This window comes from Sceloporus occidentalis, unplaced genomic scaffold (genome assembly GCF_023333645.1).
Source record: "Sceloporus occidentalis isolate IW3139 unplaced genomic scaffold, rSceOcc1.0.p SCAF_8, whole genome shotgun sequence".
NCBI classification, from domain to species: Eukaryota; Metazoa; Chordata; class Lepidosauria; order Squamata; family Phrynosomatidae; genus Sceloporus; species Sceloporus occidentalis.
In genome coordinates, this window is record NW_028316988.1 from 24,801,208 (window position 1) to 24,819,907 (window position 18,700).

The following is an 18,700-nucleotide window of genomic DNA, read 5'->3' on the forward strand; positions in this document are numbered from 1 at the left end:
CTTTCGTTCTGTGTCTAAATTTTGAAACCTTTATTCGTCTGTTGGAGTCTGTGGTTTGTTTTCTGTCCTCAGAACAACCCTATAGGGTAGGTTAGCCTGAGGGAGAGAATGACCTCCCCAGTGTCACCCAGTAAAGATTCATAACTAACTCATTGGGGACCTGAACTTAACCAGTTCCTCACTGGGCTCTCTATCAGCCAAACCCACCATGTTGGGTTTGACCATTAAAACAAATTGATGCTAGCTTCTCGAGGCTGTTAAGCATTTTTTAAACTTTAGCTGGGCTCTTCATGGAGAATTTGCACCAGGATCCACATGCAAGTGGAGGCCAAAGCCAGAACCAAAAGTGGACAGGACCTCTCTCTCTCTCCCACCTTTTTTGTTACCCCATTTTCCTTTCATTTTTCTTTTTGACACCCCATTTTCTCCCCCCTTCCAGTTTGAATCCCTGCCCAGCAGTCTGTCAGGAGAAGAAGATACTGTATTATTTTTGCCAAAGGAGTTTCTGAACTGATGCTAGGAGCAGGCTTTGGAAATTGGGCCAAGGCCCTTGTGAAAATAAGCGGAGGATCGCAAACTCCCTGCCCCTTGTGCGACTGTGCTCCCTGAGGATGTGACCCACTAAGCCCAACCAACCACAGTCCTTTGATGAGCTTAACTAGTTATAATAGTTCCAATCGGGAGACTCTGCACCGTGTGCTCCCAGCATGGCGTTAGGCATTTCTGCAGTTGTTTCTTGGCGGCGATGACTTAACATTTCCAACTTATGGAGCACTTATCATGGGGTTTTCTTGACAAGCATTGTTCAGAGGGGGTTTGCCATTGCCATCCTCTGAGACCGAAAACATACAACTTGCCCTAAGTCACCCAGTGGGTTTCATGGCTCAGCAGGGATTCGAACCCTGGTCTCCAGGGTCGCAGCCCAACAGGCAATGGCAACCCCCCTCTGATGGAGCTTCATCTTTTAATCCATTATTAAAATCCGAGCAGTTACAGAAAGGGGGAATGAGTCACTCCAACTGCAGCAGAGATCCAGGAGGTTTGGGTTGTGTTTTTTCTTTTCAAAAATGAATCCTTGTTGAATATCAAGGGCCTAACCTGATAACATTGTCGTGTAGTCAATGGTACACTTTTCTCTCCTCCCGCCCTTTTCCCTTGGCTTAGAAGCTGCTTGGCACCAAAGAGGAGAAGAGTCCGTTGTGGTTTCAGAGCTCGGCTCTTTGACGTCAGCCGGGCGTCTCTTGGTTTCACGGTTCCATTTGTCACTGCTTGTTCAGGCAGCAAAATGGGAATTGCCTCTGTTATATTCAGGCAGTGCTCTCTCTCTGTCTCTCTCTGTATGCGTGTATATATTCCATGCAAGCAGCCAGCGTCAGATTGCTTGGCACTGGGCTTACTCAGGTTTGGGAGAGAGGTTTTGATTTCTTTGGCACCTGGTTCCCTCTCAGCCTTTCGTATTGGATCTTCTGCATTTTTATTAAGAAGTGCCTGTTTCTTTTATAACTGCAGGGTTCTCTTGCAAGCCATGGGTTTGTGTGTTTCATATTTCTTCGCCTCCCCTTTTCTCTGCTACCATATATCACAGGTAATGGAAGCCCTGTGGATTCATTAATTTCTTTATTTAATACTTGGCAGTGTGAGAAGATGATGGTTGAGCAACTGTGTGGAGGCCAGACTTTTGAGTGGAGATTTGAGCTTGGGTCTTCCTAGTCTTCCTGGGCAGATGCTTTTTCTGCTGCTGTGGCTCTCTTGTTGCCCGCTCCTCTGATTTTTCTACTCTCCTTAACATTTTTCTCTTCCAGCAGGCTACATGGCAAGGTGCCTCTGGAAGAATGCCTTGTGCCAAAGCTGACGTTGTTACTGGTGTTCAGGGCTGCCTCATGCTTGAAGCACATCATGCAAACAGGCACACATGAAATCTGGTGCATTTTCCAGTAATAAAACGTGAGCGGGCCCACATGAAATCCGGTGTGTTTTGCAAAGATAAAACATGAATGGACACATCTGGTGTATTTTGCGGTGGTAAAATGCAAATGGGCACACACAAAATCCAGTGTATTTTACCATGGTAAATCACGTATGGACATATCCAGTGTATTTTGCCATGGTAAAATCCAAATGAGTGCACATGAAATCCAGTGTATTTTGTTGTGATAAAACTTGAACGGACACATAGGAAATCCAGTGTATTTTCCAGTGATAAAACGTGAATGGTCACACACAAAATTTGGTGTATTTTGCAGTTAAAAAACGTGTCACTGGTTGTTCAGGCAGCAAAATGGGAATAGCCTCTGTTATATTCAGGCAGTGTTCTCTCTCTCTTTCTCTCTCTCTGCCTATATTGCATGCAGCAGCCAGTTTCAAATTGCTTGGCGCTGGACTTGCTCATGTTTGGGAGAGACATTTTGATTTCTTTGGCACCTGATTCCCTCTCAGCCTTTCGTATAGGATCCTATAGGATGAAACCAGGGCTGCTGCAGACAGCTGGGTTTGCTTAATTGCTTAGCCGACAAGAGTTACCGTGGGTGTCACGACAACATCGGTTGTTAAGAGGCCTGCGAAGAGCGTGGGCGGGCGGTGGCGGCGTGGAAGCGTGTATTCCCCCGGCTGAGGAGAATTAATACTGTAGGAAGAGCAGCGTTGGCCTTCCAGATGCATCCCTCCCACTGGCTTTCATGTAAAACCCTCAGACATGTGTTTCCCTCCCGCCTCCTGCTTTCCTGAAAAGGAAGGCTGCACAGTTTCCCTAATGAATCAGTCGTGAGTAGTTCAGCCCATCTGAGTAAAAGGAGGCGTGCGAGGCCAAAGATGAGTCCTCCTGGCTGTAATTCCCCCACCCGCTCCTCCGTGACTCAGAAAGTATTTTCTGCTGTTGACCTGTGGCATTAATGGCAGCTGTGTTTGGAGCAAGTTTTTCATCTTCTGTGTCACTCCTCGGCAATTTCCATCAGGGCTTCCCTCCCCTCCTGCAATGGTAGCCAAGAAGAAGAGAGACCCGGCCAATCTATTTTATCACGCTTTCCCCCTGGGACTGTCAACCAGGACTGGGTGATAACTAAAACCATGCACTCAGAATTAAAGAACAAGGTGCCTCTGGGCATATTCCAAGCCTGGGGTTTTTAGTGCCAGCCTGTTGTAGTGATTTGAATGTCAGACTAGGACTCTGGGAGGCTGGGGTTCAAAATTCTGTTCATCCCTGGAAACCCCACTTGACCACCTACAGCTTGGTCTAGTTGCGCTCTTTCCCTTTCAGAGGAAGGCAATGCCAAACCCTTAAAGAAAATGCCATAATAATAATTATCTTTCTTTATATCCTGCCCTTCTCCCAAGACTGGGACCCGGGACGGCTTACAACATTAAAAAACAGCACACAGTATAGGCTTGCCATTAGTTGGAGTTGGCATGAAAGCACATAACAATAGAGCCGTGGATTGAATGTTGAACCAGGACTCTGGGAGACCATGGTTCAAATCCCCATTTGACCATGAAACACTATGATAGGGTTGCCGGGTTTGAAATGGGGTACTGGGTAAACTGCCAAAATGACAAATAGCTGGGCCCTAGAGTGTCTGTGGGTGCACTGTATGCCTTCACAACAACAACAACAAAGATTCACCATAAGTTAGAAATGACTTGAATGCCCACAGCAACAATACACCCTAATGTAAGTGGAGAAAATTATTTTGTCTTGCTGCTGTTAAACAGTTTGGGAGTTGGAAAGGCTTTGTACATAAGCTGCAAACTACTCCACCAGTAGATCCTAATCTACCTTCTGCCAAACCCTGAGCCTAGGAGGGATAGCCGCCCTCTGAGAAACTGGTTAGTTTGCCTTTGTACTCCTTTGGGCTGAAGGTCTATTTAGACCAGAGACCTGCAGAGTCTGCATTAAGGGCATCTTGATTTTAGCCCTGGAGTGCAAAGGTAGTTGGTTAGATCGTTGTAAAGATATCCCAGGCTTGTCCCAGTGAACTCCATTTGCCCTGGGGTGCCAGCGAAGTACAGAAAAATCGCTATTTAAGCGTATGGTAATGGCTTCCCAGGTGTGTTTTAGGGCTCCACCCAGACTGCCAGACTAGTTCTGAGCCCACAGCTGCATTTTACATTTTCAAAAGATCATACATTGTGACCTTTCTTCCTCCCAGCATGCTTAGGGGCTGCCTCAGGTGAAACCTAAAACCACCAGATAGGACTTAATTTGGATGCTTTTCATCCTCTTGGGCAACCATGGCCTCATTTGCACTGCAGAAATAATGTGGTTTGACACCAAAGCCGTGGCTCAATGGTATGGAATTCTGGGATTTGTAGTTTGGTGTGCTATTTCGCCTTCTCTGTCCAAGAGCTCTGGTGTTGGTGCCACACCAAACTACACATCCCAGGATTCCATAGGGTGGAGTGGTGTCAAACTGCCTCATTACTGGAAGTCCAGTAATACATTTTGGTGAATTTTGTTTGTTAGGCAACAGTGATTATCTGGAATCTGGACTTTTGTCTTTAAAATTTTTAATGTTGACTAGAGAAATTAAGTAGTATCAAAAGACATGGCTGTATTAGTCTGTAAAGAGATCCTGTAGCACCCTTAAGGCTAACTGAAAGAAGTTTGTAACTTAAGCTTTCGTAGACTGGGTCAGCAACAGAATAGACCAGTCTACGAAAGGTTAATGCTACGAACTTCTTTCTCCCAGTCTCAAAGTGCTACAAGATCCTTTTGCATAGAGAAATTAGGGTTAAGTATGATTTATGTATGTGATGTAGACTGTAAGTGTAATATATGTAATGTGTATTCACAGCAACACTGTGGATTGAAAGTGTTCAGTAAGCTAAAAATTCTGTGCAGGAGCAGATGAATCATAGTGCATAGTTCACCACTGTAGTGTATACACATGCATTTATTTATAGTGTTTACCCTCCCTCCCTATGGTTGGAAAGCCTGTCAGAGCAGTTTACGTGTCAATAGAAAAACACAAAGGCAGGCCCAGCCCTCAGGCTTTTTGTGGAAAGAGCCACTGCACAAAAGGAAAAGTGGATGGGGAGGGAAGAGGAAAGCAAAACATTGCTACCACATGGATTCCCACCTCTCCATTTTGTGGAGCCACCTATGTGTAGGCACAGAAGTAACAATGGTGTTAGGAGTTAATATCCTCCAAAGGAGCAAAGTTACCCCTTACTGAGCCACAGCTTTGTTACTAGGAAAAGAAACAAGTTGCAAATACTCAGCTTAAGTTAGCTGTAGCTGGTTGCCTCCAAACTTTGGGTACCCTCCTACCCATGTCCCTGGTTACGATGGGTGAAATGTTAATCTCACGATTACTCAGGTTTTGTACATGACTCCTAAATCGAGGAAATGAGTCTGAAATGGTAAACGTCCTATTTGTATTTGAGGGGGGAAAGCTTAATAAATGTCCTCTGTGGAGGCCTGGCGTGGGCACCACTGCTGTACCAAGTGCCAGCTTGGGTGCTACAAACTTCTTAGGGCTTTCCCCCTCCACCCACCCTTTTTTGTGGGCTGCCCGTGAATGTCATTGCCTGCTGACATCTTTTTATTATTATTATTAAAGGTTAACCACAAAGGATGAGTAAGGCACAGCGTTAATGGCAGCCCTGGGAGTCAAACCCTCGAGATGGGTGGGCAGGCCGCCCATTCAGCCCACCCTTAGTCATCTCTTGGCTCATGGAAAGCGTAGACGGGGGGCGGGAGAAAGGTCTGTCTGTGAAGGGCATGGCAACACAGATGCCAATTTCTAAGCTTGTTGGCCAGTCTTAAAAGTTCTCCTAACAGCAGCTACATGGTTATTAACTGCTGCCTGTGATCTGACCATATTAATACAGTGGTTACCGGTTAGATTCCACCAGAGACTGAATGGGCTTTTAAAACAGGGATGGGCAATTTCTTGAGGTTTGGTGGGCTTCAGACTTACCCCTGTTACGTCTCACAAGGTCATATTCTCAGTACCCCAACATCCCATTTTAAACTTAAAGGCCACCCCTGTTCCTTCTAGGAGTTGCAGGGGGCAATTTCATAATGTGGAACTTGGAGAAGAGCAGTTGAATGTGTATTTTCCTTCCTCACCATTTACAAACATCGAGGTGTTTTGTCAAAGCAAACTGACTGCTGTTGACTTGCCCTCCTAATGTGATTATCTTTTTCCGGTTGTCCCTAAAACCCACCTTTTTTCCCCTCCCTTTGTTTCAGGACAAACACCACGATGCTGCTCATGAAATCATTGAGACCATTCGGTAGGTATTAAGACAAATCCGTGTCAAGACATTTCTCTCTTCTCCCTTTCCTGCAGTGCCATGTCTCAGGGAATGGGTCTCTTGATACTGAAAGAGGAGAGAAGCAGAATGAGGGCTTTGTTCTTGTTTAATATTTTATTCTGGCTGTGCAATAACAAAGTCTTGCAATACGGCGGGTGTTTCCCCGTGTGAACCGATAATAAAATCTAGCTCTTGGGTTAGATGAAATCAGGAGCCTCATGCCAAATCCCACTGCTTGTCATTTTATATCTCCTGGTCTGTGACTGAAATAAAATTGTGAATAGCGTCATTACTTGCCATTGTCTGCTCTGATGGATCCCTTGGGTCTCTGGCAGAATATTTTTTTGCCTCTTTTGTCTCCTGATCCTTTTAACCAGGTGTACCAAAGATGGAACCTGTGCAGCTTTTGCATGCAAAGTGCCAACTTGCTGAGTTATGGCCCTCTGTATAAGCAGCCTGAGTTAGGCCCTTGGCCCACATAGCCCAGGACAGGTATACCTCACTTAATAGAGTAGATGTGTTCTTAGACATGACTTCTTCAGCAGGAAACTTGGTCCTGGAGGTCGATAAAAATATGGGGAAAAATAGGAATAGGTTTGTGCCCCCAAACTATGAGTGGTTCCAACAGGTTTTCAGCAAATTTGTTACTCAAAACTAACAACATGCACATGTTGGTAGAGTTTAAAGGCATAGCCATTTTAATCTGGGGAATCAGAATGCAAAGCGATCTTGTAGCACCTTTGAGACTAACTAAAAGAAAGCAGCTGGTAGCATGAGCTTTTGTAGATGTCAGTCTACTTCCTCAGATGGATGCACATGTAAAAAAACAACAACCAGGTCAGGTAAGCCTTCCATAAGTAAATGAAAACAATTTGTTATGATTTCCATTTTGGTGACCAAACATACAGATTTGTGGTTTATTAGTATGTTGGAGTGGCAGTAGTTGGTGAGGCAGGCTTATCTGCTCTGTCCTTATCTTTCTGTTTTATTATATATTGCATATATATAATAGGGAGGGAAGAACTCAAGCGTGGGTCCTTAATGGTGTGAGCTTGTTTAGCCTGGTTTGAACACCGGCTGAATAAAAAACATTTGGAAGAGAGAAGCAGCTCAGTGGATCCAGCTTCTCAGGAAAATAGATAGGGCCCCTTTTTTTCTTTTTGTGCTTGTTCTTTAGGGTAGTGGAACCTGTTACTTATTTTGTAACTTGCAGAGGTAGTTGTCTAAACTTTATATCTCAAGGCAACTCTATTCCTCCTTCCCCTAATAAAAGAAATCAGAATTAACTCAATTAACTCAGTCTCAGTTGTTATCAGTGGGTAGCAGGAGAATTTCACATTCTCCTGAAGGGAAGGGGACTATGAGCCTTTATTCTTCTCCCCAAAAGAGTGCTTTTTCATAAATAATCCAAATCAAAACCACCATTGACCTTCTAACTAAGTAGGAGTACAATAGGTCACATTGAACAGCCGGGACTAGAGGAGAAAGAATGTCATGTGTGACTTTTAAAAAAGCGGGGAGAGAGGGAGAGAAAAGAAGCAGGAGACCTTCATGTGGGGAATTCATGCAGCCTCAGTCCAGAGCAACTGCTTGTTCAGGACTTCGGTTCATATGTCTCTTTTTGAAGGTGAGAGAGCAAGAGAGCATTTATTGTTGCAGGTCAGAGACCTCTCCTTACTTTATTATTGGAGAACTATTCCTAAATTAAGGTGCAACTGTGCCACTCCAAAGTGGTGATCCATGAGCCATCAGCTCCCAGTCTCTGGACAGTTTCCTGAAAAGAGATCATTTTAGCTAGTAACCACAATTATGGTGCTGGTCCCTGGCACTTTGGAAACAGGAAAATGTCAGTTGCCCACATCAGATTGCTTAGGAGGCATGGATGTGCATCATTCTGTTGGGGATGTGTGACCCTCCAGAGTTAGTTAGATGCCCAGTGGCAACTGCAGCTCAGCTATCGAAGAGCACACTTTTGCAGACATCCATAGAGTGATCTCAACTTCACAGCATTAATGCAAATGGGTATTTACTCATCTCTGCCTTAAAAATAGCCACCTGTTTGGTCATCTGTGGTGATTAAGAATGCTTCTGAGTCATCAGCCAAGGATGCTTTTCTAAATCAAAATAGGCTCCTTTGGCCTTTCTGGCTGCTGGTGCACTGCATGCAGTTGGTACCAACTGTGTTTGGACAGGTAATCAAGCATTAAAAAAAGGGAGACAAATATAGTGGAGGAATTGTGGGGCTTATCTTTCCAGTCTTATCTTTATTCTTTTCTTTTTCAGGTGGGTCTGCGAAGAAATTCCAGACCTCAAGCTCGCTATGGAAAACTATGTTCTAATTGACTACGATACTAAAAGGTGAGGAGAAGGCTGTGATTAAGTTATTCCGCAGAGTGACCTGGCATACCAGGGCTAAGTAGGACACATTTAATTGGGCCGATGAGTGGCAGCTGTTATCACAAAAGGAGCACTCTTAACCAAGGAATCACATCAAGACATGCATTGAGAGAGGCAATGAGTTGTTTGGTCATGGAAGAGGCAAAGAAATGGTTTCAGCTGTTGGAAGAAACTGCTAGAAATGCATAATTCTTCAGACTTTATTTCTATTCTGAATTGTTGTTGTGTTCCATCAAGTTAGCTTCAGCTTATGTTGACACAATGAATACGGAGTTCCGTGAGACCCTATTATTAACTGGTCTTGCAAACTCAGGGCAGTCATGGCTTCATTGGCTGAGTTAATCCACCTGTACCACAGGTTTCCTCTTTTCCTACTGTCTTCGGTTTTACCCAGCATTATCATCTTTACTGGTAAATCACGTCTTTTTGTGCTGTGTTCAAAGGTTCAAAACTACAGAGGCTGTATTTGCACTTTAAACCAGGATTTCCGATTTATCTTGGCTTCCCATGAATGAGCTGGTAGGTTTGTGTAGCCCATTTGCTCCCCACGTCAAACCAACCAACCAGCAAAACATTCTTCTGGTACAGGTGGGATGCACAGGGCAGGTCTCATCCATTTATCTCAATGCACAGGCAGCCTTGTATAGGGAAGAGACTGTCTGCTACGTATTCTGCCCAAAATATTTAAATATATTAACCCCCAGTTGCAGAACAGCACTTTCTGCACTACTGAGATTACAGTTAGGAGTGATTGTTATCCATCTTGAACAATGAAGGTGTTGCACGTTCTCTCCCAGCAATTTATCAGGCTGTTCATCCCATCCCCAGTACATCACTCCTCAATATTTAGCATTGCACCCCTTTTTAGGAGCAAGCAGGCAGGTTTAAGCACCTCGAGGCTGAACTGAATCTGAAATCATTCTTGTCTATGTTCCTGTTCTTTGGCTTTTGAGGAAAGTAATTCAATGCTTGGCAAGCCCTATCACATGCAGAGTTGAGGCAAATACTAAATCCTGTGTACAGTGTAATTACTATGTTAAACATTTACTGGGTTGGACTCTGTTTCCATCACGTTGAGGATGTCTCCTCACGGTCGAGTGTATTTTACTCCATTTTGCTTCAAAGGCCCGTGTTCCCAACTTTAACCTTGCTCAAGATCCTCATGGATTAAATTTCTCAGATATTGGCTGCAACAATATAGTCTGTGGGAGCTGCTGTTATGCCTGAAGGCTGTCCTAGTTGCAGCAATTCCAACATTAGTTGAAAAGCTCCTAAGCTTTCTATGAGCCCCCAAAGTTAATTCATTTACATTAGTGTTGGGGGGGGGACTTTAAACATATTAAAGTTGCCACTGGGTTAAACATTAACATTAGAAACCGTAAAAGCGTCAGAGAAAATGACACCTACTACTTTGGTTGGCATTATTGCCTACAAGATGATTGTTGGCCTTAAGAGGCCTTCAACCTCATACTTGGCACATGGGACAAATTTCACAGCCTGATTGCTGGATGGGAATGGAGGGATTTATTTATTTGAGGAAGGCTGTCCTTAAAGTGTGATACCTATGCTGTACTATTCATCTTTGCTAGCGACTTGCCACATCTCTTCCCTTTGTGCATTGTTAATTCACCCTTCAAACACAAACAGAGTGGAATAAAACTTGAAAAATCCACTGCAAGTGGCCTCGGGCATGAGCCCCATTTTATCCCTCTCTGTTTGCTCCTTGAGGGTCGCGGATCTGAAGTCCATGCAAATAGAGAGGCAACTGTATTTTTTGTCAGCTCTTGGTATGATTGTTGTGTGCCTTCGGGTTGTTTCCGACTTATGGCAATCCTAAAGTGAATTTATCACAGAGTTTTCTTGACAAGATTTGTTCAGAGGACATTTCTGTGAGGCCGAGAGTATGTGACTTGCCCAAGGTCACCCAGGAGGTTTCATGTCTGAGCTGGAAATCTAATCCTGGTCTCCAGAGTCATAGTCCAATACAAAAACCACCATGCCGTGCTGATGCCAGAAGTGATTTATAGCACCACCATTCTTGGGAAGATTTGTTTTAGCTAAGTATAAAACCAGAAATAACTGGGAGCAAAATCTGGGAGTTTTCCCTCACTCTGGATGTGCCCAAAGTGAGAAGGCAGCCCCGACCCACGGTCCCTTGGGGCTGAGCATTTGCTACTGGGCTGTCAAAAGGCAGGCTTCCCGAGGTTGGAATTTGCTGGCGTGACCCAGTTTCCCCCGTGCCGCCTCGGCAGGGGTGCGCTCCATGAGCAGGGCTCCCTGCCAGCAGGTTTGAAATCTGATTATGCAATGGGCACACACACGTGACCCCCGAGGCAGCGCTCCTCCCTCCCTTGACCCGAGATGGTGCTTTAATCCCTTCTCCAGGGCAGTTGAGGGGCTTGCTTTGCAAAATAAAAGACCATCCAGACAACCCCACAGGGTGGGTTTCATACTGGGAGAGTTCAAGAGCTAGTATAGTGTTGTGGTTTGAGTGTTGGATTCCTGGGATCAGGGTTCAATTCCCCGCACGATCCTAAAAACCCAGTGGGTGATCTTGGGCAAGTCACACTCTCTCAGCCTCAGAGGATGGCAATGGCAAACCCCCTCTGAAGAAACTGGCCAAGAAAACCCTATGATAGGGTCACTATAAGTCAAAAATGACTTGGAGGCACACAACAACAATTCAAGAGATCTTTCTCTTTTTTGTGTGGTTAGATCATGTATTAAGAGAGGTTTGAGTGCTGGATTCAGGGTTCAAATCCCCGCTCAGCCATGAAAAAACACTAGATGAACTTGAGCAAGCCACACTCTCAACCTCAAAGGAGGGCCATGGAAGGCTTTCCACTCCACCTCATGCATCTGAGAAAGTAGACTCAAGTCTATGGAAGCTTATGCTACCAACTTCTCTCTTGGTTAACCTCACAGCTGCAACAAATAGAACTGGCCAGACTTCAGACTTAAACATATAACACAAGAGTAAACACAAACGTAACACAAGCGTGCCCTGAATTAGCTCACTGAGATGTGAATAGCAACCAGGTAACATTGCTAGAAACGATATATTGATAACAAAATATTTTAACCCCTACACAAGATGAATGCAAATAAACAATTAACAAAATGTATAATGTTATACAATTTTGCTGCAGTGGCAACGTTGCATTAATATTGTCATAAATGTCGTTACATTTTGTTATAATTATACTTGTTATAGTTGCATTGTCAGATCATTTATTTGTATCCATCCTGTGTATGGGATAACATTTATTTTTAAAGCATTGTTATATGTTGCTTTAAAAAAAGCTCTACTGTGGAAACAAGTATTAGGGTAAGGTTACTTAATGATTTTAATTGTGTGTTTGTGTATATTTGTATCCTTGATAAGGAAGATCCACCATGGAAACAAACCAAGCACTTTTAAAACCGTTGCATCTCCAGACCTTTTTGTTACATTTCTGGAATTGTCACCCCCAGCATGCTGAGTTTTCTACATTGTCAAGTGCCTTCAAGTCAACTCGGTCTTCATGGTCATCCTATCCTAGCATATTTTTAGCTAGATTTACTCAGAGGAGAATAGAGTGAGAGGCTGAGAGAGTGTGAATTGCCAGTCATGTGCTGGGTTTCTGTGGCTAAATGGGAATTTGAACCCTTGTCTCCTAGAACCCTATGCAAAGGGATCTTGCAGCACTTTTGAGATTATCTGTGTAAGTTGTAGTATAGGCTTTTGGAGACTGGTCTACTTCCTCAGATGCATGAAGACGTCTACAAAAGCCTCTGCTACGACTCCTTTCTTTTAGTGAGCCTCAAAGGTGCTTTAAGATCCCTTTGCATACTGGTTTTCCAGACTAACATGGTTATGTCTCTGAGACCTAGAGCGTTAGTCCTAACTCAAACCACTACACCATGTTAACTCCTACCTTTAAGTAGACCTTGGTTTATGGTGACCTTTTCTTAGATTTCCTAAGCAAGATTTATTCGGAGTAGGTTTGCCATTGTGAGTGTTTGACTTGCCCAAGGCCACCTAGTGGGTTTCCATGGCTGACTGGGGACTTGAACCCTGGTCTCTCAGAGTCCTAACCAAACACTCAAACCTCTGCAGCTCCTTCCTGCATTTTGACACCACTTGCTTTGGAACATGCGAAGATTTTTTTGGAGAAAATATGGTCTGGGGAGTTGCGTGGAGACTGGGATGTTTCTTGTATTGGCTTCCATGGGGTGTGTGCGTGGTGGGATGTATATTCCTAGACACCTCAAGAGAGCATATTGGTCCAGTTGATTGACTTGTCTTCCCTCCTCCTACATTTTCAGCTTTGAAAGCATGCAAAGACTTTGCGACAAGTACAACCGCGCCATCGATAGCATTCACCAGTTGGTATGTATCCCTCGCCGTCCTGCTCAGCTCTGCTTTACTTTTGGCTGGACAAATGATTTCAAGGCCAGCAAGCTGCTTTGATGGTAGTAGTGCTTTAAATACAATCGGTTATACACATGTGAGATCCAGTGCAACAAAGCTGGTGTATATTTATACTACCCTCTAACTGGTGTATAAGATCTTGGCCTGGCTCTGCCTAGGGCCAAGGATAAAATAAAAACTCTAAATCAGCCTTTCTCAACCTTTGTTTTTTTTTGCCCTGGAGGAACCCTTGAAATAATTAGGTCTCAGGGAAGCCCTGCAAAAAAAATTACTTCATCTGTAGCATAAAAAATGCTCAATTTATTTTAAAATCATGATCTCTCGAGGAATCCTTTATGACCTGTGGTTGAGAAACCCTGCTCTAAATAAACAAACATACTCTAGATGATCCTGCTATATTCTCATTTACTCAAAACACTAACAAAAATTAAAATAGCCATACTGACAGACAGTGGCTCTTTGTCAATAAGAACTAATCCATTATATCAAAACCTATATTTTTGTCCAGTTTTCAGTGCAGGCTCTTACCATCTCAATTTTGAAGAGCTCAGCGTCTTTTGGACAAGAACATTCCTCCTGTCCCATAACTTTTAGGCGTAACACTTACTTTCCAGAAATAACTGCAGGGTTTATTAAGTGCAGGTTTTCTGTGGCTTACAGACTCCTTTTAAAATAACTCTCCTGAAAGTGTGTCATGGCAGTAGTCCATGGGTTTAAGAATTCCTTGAGTTCATTAATACAGATGAGTGGAATTTCTCTGCTTCACATGATCTTTGTGATGGATGGGGTGGAAGAAGGGAAAGCCGTATGTGTGAGCATGTGTTTTTTAAAAAGTAGCTGCATTTTCTCAGTTTTTTGGGGGAAATGAACTCCTGTTTTGAGTAGATTGCAAGCTTCAGTTTCAGTAGATTTGTCAATACAAACTTTGGTTTATTGCTTTGTATAGTCAGATTTTAATCTGTAGGCTTCAGAGTCTAGTCTAGGGTTACCTTTGTCTGATCCTGTGGTTGGTGTGGTTCTGGAGCATTAACAGCGGTAGAAGAAGGAATCGCTCTTCCAAGCTATAAGTGGTCATCATCTCACACTGCTATCCCTCAAATTCAGAGGTTCTGCCAAACCGCGATTTTGTTGAAGCTTAGCTACAATTCAGCGTGAAGTCTGAATTGATGAGCTGTGGTTCGCCTCCAGCAGCACACCAAAATAGAAAAATTACAATTTTGTTGTGGATTTGCAAACCATGGCTGGCACTAACTACATAAGAACATAAGTTTACAGCACTATATAAATAAAGGTTAATAATAATAATTAGAGCCATTCTAGAACGGACCACGAACTTCCAGACAAGGATCGTGGGGAGTTTTGTGCTTAAAAAGTGACTTTGGATTTATAAGAGAACAAGTACGATTGCAAAATAAAGAGGCTAAGAGGGGTTTTCTGATTGTTTCCCCCCTCTATTTCTGTTGTTCTCTAGTGGAAAGGTACCACCCAACCCATGAAACTCAACACCCGGCCTTCTAATGGGCTCCTTCGCCACATTCTGCAGCAAGTGTATAACCACTCGGTGACTGACCCAGAAAAACTCAACAACTATGAGCCCTTTTCCCCAGAGGTTTACGGAGAGACCTCCTTTGACTTGGTGGCCCAGATGATCGATGAGATTAAAATGACAGAGGATGACCTGTTTGTAGACTTGGGCAGTGGTGAGTGATTCCACATAGTTCCTCTCCTGTACCCAGTCCTAAAACTTGCATAGAATTTGTTTTCTGATCTCTTCAAAACCATTTTTGAAAAACTCATGCATACAGTCTGCTAGAAGGATATCCCCCACCCCCGCCAGCAATATAATTCCTGACCCTATTTGTTCTTTGAGGTTGTTTCTTGGACCTGATTTCCTTTCCATACATGCCAGTGTTCAACAGCTGTCACTTGCTGTTAATGACACCAGGTTGGAACTTACATTATGATCACTGGAATCCAAGGTTTAGACTCCAAATTAGAACTGGAAACCATGACGGGAAGCAGTTTTCCAGTTCTGGTGGAAATGAACCTCGACTTGCTGTGACTATAATTGACATGATTGGATATGCATAGCCTCCATCTGTCCCGGTTTGGCAAGGACAGTCCCAATTAATCCTCTCTCTTTCCATTTTTGCAGTTCTAAAATTTTCCAGTTTCTCTCTCCTTTTCCCACTTTGTCCCTTTGCCCTCAGTTTGCTTCAGTTGCAAGAAACTGAGTTCAAAGTAGTTTGGGCTGTTATCTCAGCAGAAGGAACAAGAGGAAGGGGGAAAGTCTTGCTTTTCTCAGTCGACTCAGGCAAAAGCAAACCGCTGTAGCCTCTTCCGGCTTGTGTGTTCCTCCTCATTAATACCTTTTGCTATCAAACAAGCACTGATGTTGTTTGGTCACAGGTGTCTCAGTTTTCATCTGTGAAATGTTGGAGGGCTTGGATGTGGTTGCCTGCAAGTTATTAGAGAGCAAGACTGGATGGATGGAGAATGAACACCTCTGTGTTCTTCTTAAGCCACTGGAGTCCCATATCCCAGAATGGACAATGGTGCATCCTCCTGGGGTCTTGGAGGCTGGCCGTCATTGGAAAAAAGAACACCTTTTTTTACTCATTTGTCCTTCCCATATGAGGGTCTTTTTCATGGTGTGTATGTATGTGGGGGACACAGGAAAGTCTGAGGGCATGAGAGCACCATCTGCACCGTGTCTCTTGACTTTGCCCATTGTTTCCCTATCCAAACAGATGTTGTAGCTAGACTCCCCATGGTGTTTGTTTTGCGGTCTCAGTTCTTCCATCACAAAAGCTCCCCAGCTGTACACACCACTGCATCAAGGCTTTATATTAAGCCACTCTTTTTAAGTATCAGGTTACCCATTACCTCTTGCTGCTAGAGTAACTGCAGAGATTTAATGGCTGCCTTCCCTGGAGTCCATGAATGTCACTGGACAAAGGGAGAAGCGATGAGGGCGTTTCCTCTCCCCGTCTCCTGTATGTGGTGTTGGTGGTGTTGTGTGCCTTCAAGTTGACCCTAAGGCTAACCTATCATGGAGGTTCCTCTTAAAGGAAGGAAGGAAGAGAAAATTGTTGTGTGCCTTCAAGTTGTTTCCAACTTATGGTGACTCTATGGTGAACCTCTCATGGCCTTTTTTTCTCAGCAAGATTTGTTCAAGAGGCTCAACCTTGGCCTTTCTCTGAGGCTGAGAGAATGAGACTTGCCCAAGGTTACCCACTGGGTTTCCATGGCCAAATTGGGAATCGAACCCTGGTCTTCATAGTCCCAATGCTTGACCCACTATGCCATACTGGCTCTCTGGAGAATGAAAGAGAGACTCTTGGTTCTTATGAGTTATTCTAGACTAAACAATGGCTTAGACCGGTGGGTGAACCCACATTCAGGTGGGTTGAAAAGCCAGCGTCTTGAGCACTTGCAAACCTTACTCTGTAACTCTGAGGGCCATGGTGGCTTTGGTTACCCTTTTGGGCGTAAGTAGCCTGGTGGCCTCTAAGCTGCTTTTTCAGTATAGTTCCCATTATCCTTGACTACCAGGTTGGGTTTGTAGTTAAAAAAAAAACATCTGGAGGAAAGCTCCTTTACTTCCTCTGTTTCCTGGCTGGACCATTCCAGCCCACTCCGCATGGGCCCACTCCTTTGAAGACTGTGTCTGGAAAATGTTGATTCAGAATGTGGCAGCCAGACTTTTTCTTTGGCACCTGAAGCCTGGACCGTTTACTTCTGATCTTACCTTGGCTTATGTCGGTTCCCCATTTTCTTCTCAGCTGAATTCCAAGTGGAGGTTGTAGCATTTGAAGCAGTGTGCTATCAGTGCTCCTGTGGTGTGTTTTAAAGAAAGGTTCCTGTGAGTGAAACCTTGGTTTAAAAAAAAAAAAGCAAAATTTTCATATAAAATTTCATATTGGCAGGCTTTAAATGAGCAGCAGCCACAAGAGCTCCTTTCTAAGTGCTTTGTACTGCATTTGCAAGAGAGAGCTACAGTCGAATGAGTCATGCTTGTGTTTCTGCCTTCACAGAGGGGACACATTTTCAGAACTTCACTGATAAGCTTGCAGTTGTCTTTCTTGTACACCCTCCCCGTCTCCACTTGGCTTTTAACAGAGCTGCGGCTTAGGCCCAAACTACTTTAAAGACTGTGGCCTGTTACAGACTGCCAAAATAAAGCTGCTTCAGGTCTCTTTGGAGGTATGCTATTTGGGTCCTAAGAGTCCGGAGGTCATGCCAAAGCCACACTCCATTCCTAAGCACTGGAATGCAGCTTTGGTGCAGCTTCCGGATTCTTAGGACCCATGCATCATTTAAATAGCATACCTCCAAAGAGACCCAAAGCAGCTTTATTTTGGCAGTCTGTAACAGGCCTGTGTCTCCTTTTATGTAGCTACCAGAGTCTTAAGATCCACAAGGGAAGGCTTTATATCCATCCTGCCACCATTACAGGTCTGTTTGGCGAGGACATGAGAGACAGGGCCTTTTCAGGGGCTGTTCCCACCTTGTGGAGTTCCCTTCCATGGAAGGCTAGACTGGCCCCCTCTTTACTCTCTTTTTGCTGGTAGGCAAAAATCATCTTGTTCAAGCAACTGCTCACGGGGAGGCTTCTTATGACAGTGTGTGGCTACTCTAGTTTTAATTTTCACATATTTTAAAAGAGAGTTTCCTTGGGGTACTGGCAATTCTCTTGCACAAATCTACTATAGCCATAAATGTGATTTTCTGCTGTGCAGGCCTGCTTTGTTGTGAATCAGGTATGATGGAGCAATTCTAATTTTAATAATGCGGTGTTTTAATTTATTGTTGTATTTTTGTGCAATTTTGTTTTATTGCTGGTGAGCCACCTTTGGTCCCACGCTGGGAGGAAGGAGACGTATAAATGCAGTAAATTAATAATTAGTTCTTTCTCCATCTTTCTCTCCATCTCCCACTATCTATTGCAACCCCTTTCCATCTCAGGTGTGGGTCAAGTTGTTCTACAGGTAGCCGCGGCCACAAACTGCAAGCATCACTATGGTGTGGAGAAAGCGGACATCCCGGCTAAATATGCTGAGGTATTTGCTTCTTTGGTTTAAATGAGGGAGTGTGTTGGCAACTGTATATGGCACGTAAAGATATGTTCAGAGGAGGCTTCTCACTGCTTGCCCTTAGTGTGGCTTGCTTATGGTCAGCCAGTAGGTTTTCATGGCTGACTGAGCAGGGATTCAAACCTGGTCTCCTTGCTGTTCAAACCTTGAGACCACTATTCCTCACTGTCTCTGTTTCCTGACATCTTTTCAACATAATAGGGCTGGGTTGAAAACATGACTGTCCAATTTACTAATGGCAAAATGTTTTGTTTTGTGTGTGTGTGTATCTCCCATCTGGTCACGCTTTTGCAGACGATGGACAAAGAATTCAGAAGGTGGATGAAATGGTATGGGAAAAAACATGCAGACTACACAGTGAGTGAAACTGAACCACAGAGTTTATTTCGAAAAGTTTCCTTTAAGTAATAAGCATCCCTTCTTCCCCTTTCTGTTTGTTTCTCCTTTTCTTGCTCATCGCAGAACCCAAAATATGGATGACTCCATTGGAAAAATTAGGCGAGAAGTATGTTATTGCCTGCTTCTGAGGCTGAGAGAG

General features: G+C 43.9%; 1 protein-coding gene across 6 annotated transcripts in view; it reads left to right on the top strand.

Moving 5' to 3' along the window:
• DOT1L (DOT1 like histone lysine methyltransferase) overlaps positions 1-18,700 on the top strand; it is a 57,263-nt gene that overhangs the window by 8,442 nt on the left and 30,121 nt on the right. For all 6 annotated transcript variants that reach the window (XM_089535541.1, XM_089535546.1, XM_089535547.1 and 3 more), the window contains exons 2-7: positions 6,191-6,234; positions 8,539-8,613; positions 12,961-13,024; positions 14,538-14,766; positions 18,035-18,129; positions 18,457-18,519. In XM_089535541.1, the coding sequence (XP_089391667.1) occupies positions 6,191-6,234; positions 8,539-8,613; positions 12,961-13,024; positions 14,538-14,766; positions 18,035-18,129; positions 18,457-18,519 (570 nt within the window). The remainder of the gene's footprint in view (positions 1-6,190; positions 6,235-8,538; positions 8,614-12,960; positions 13,025-14,537; positions 14,767-18,034; positions 18,130-18,456; positions 18,520-18,700) is intronic.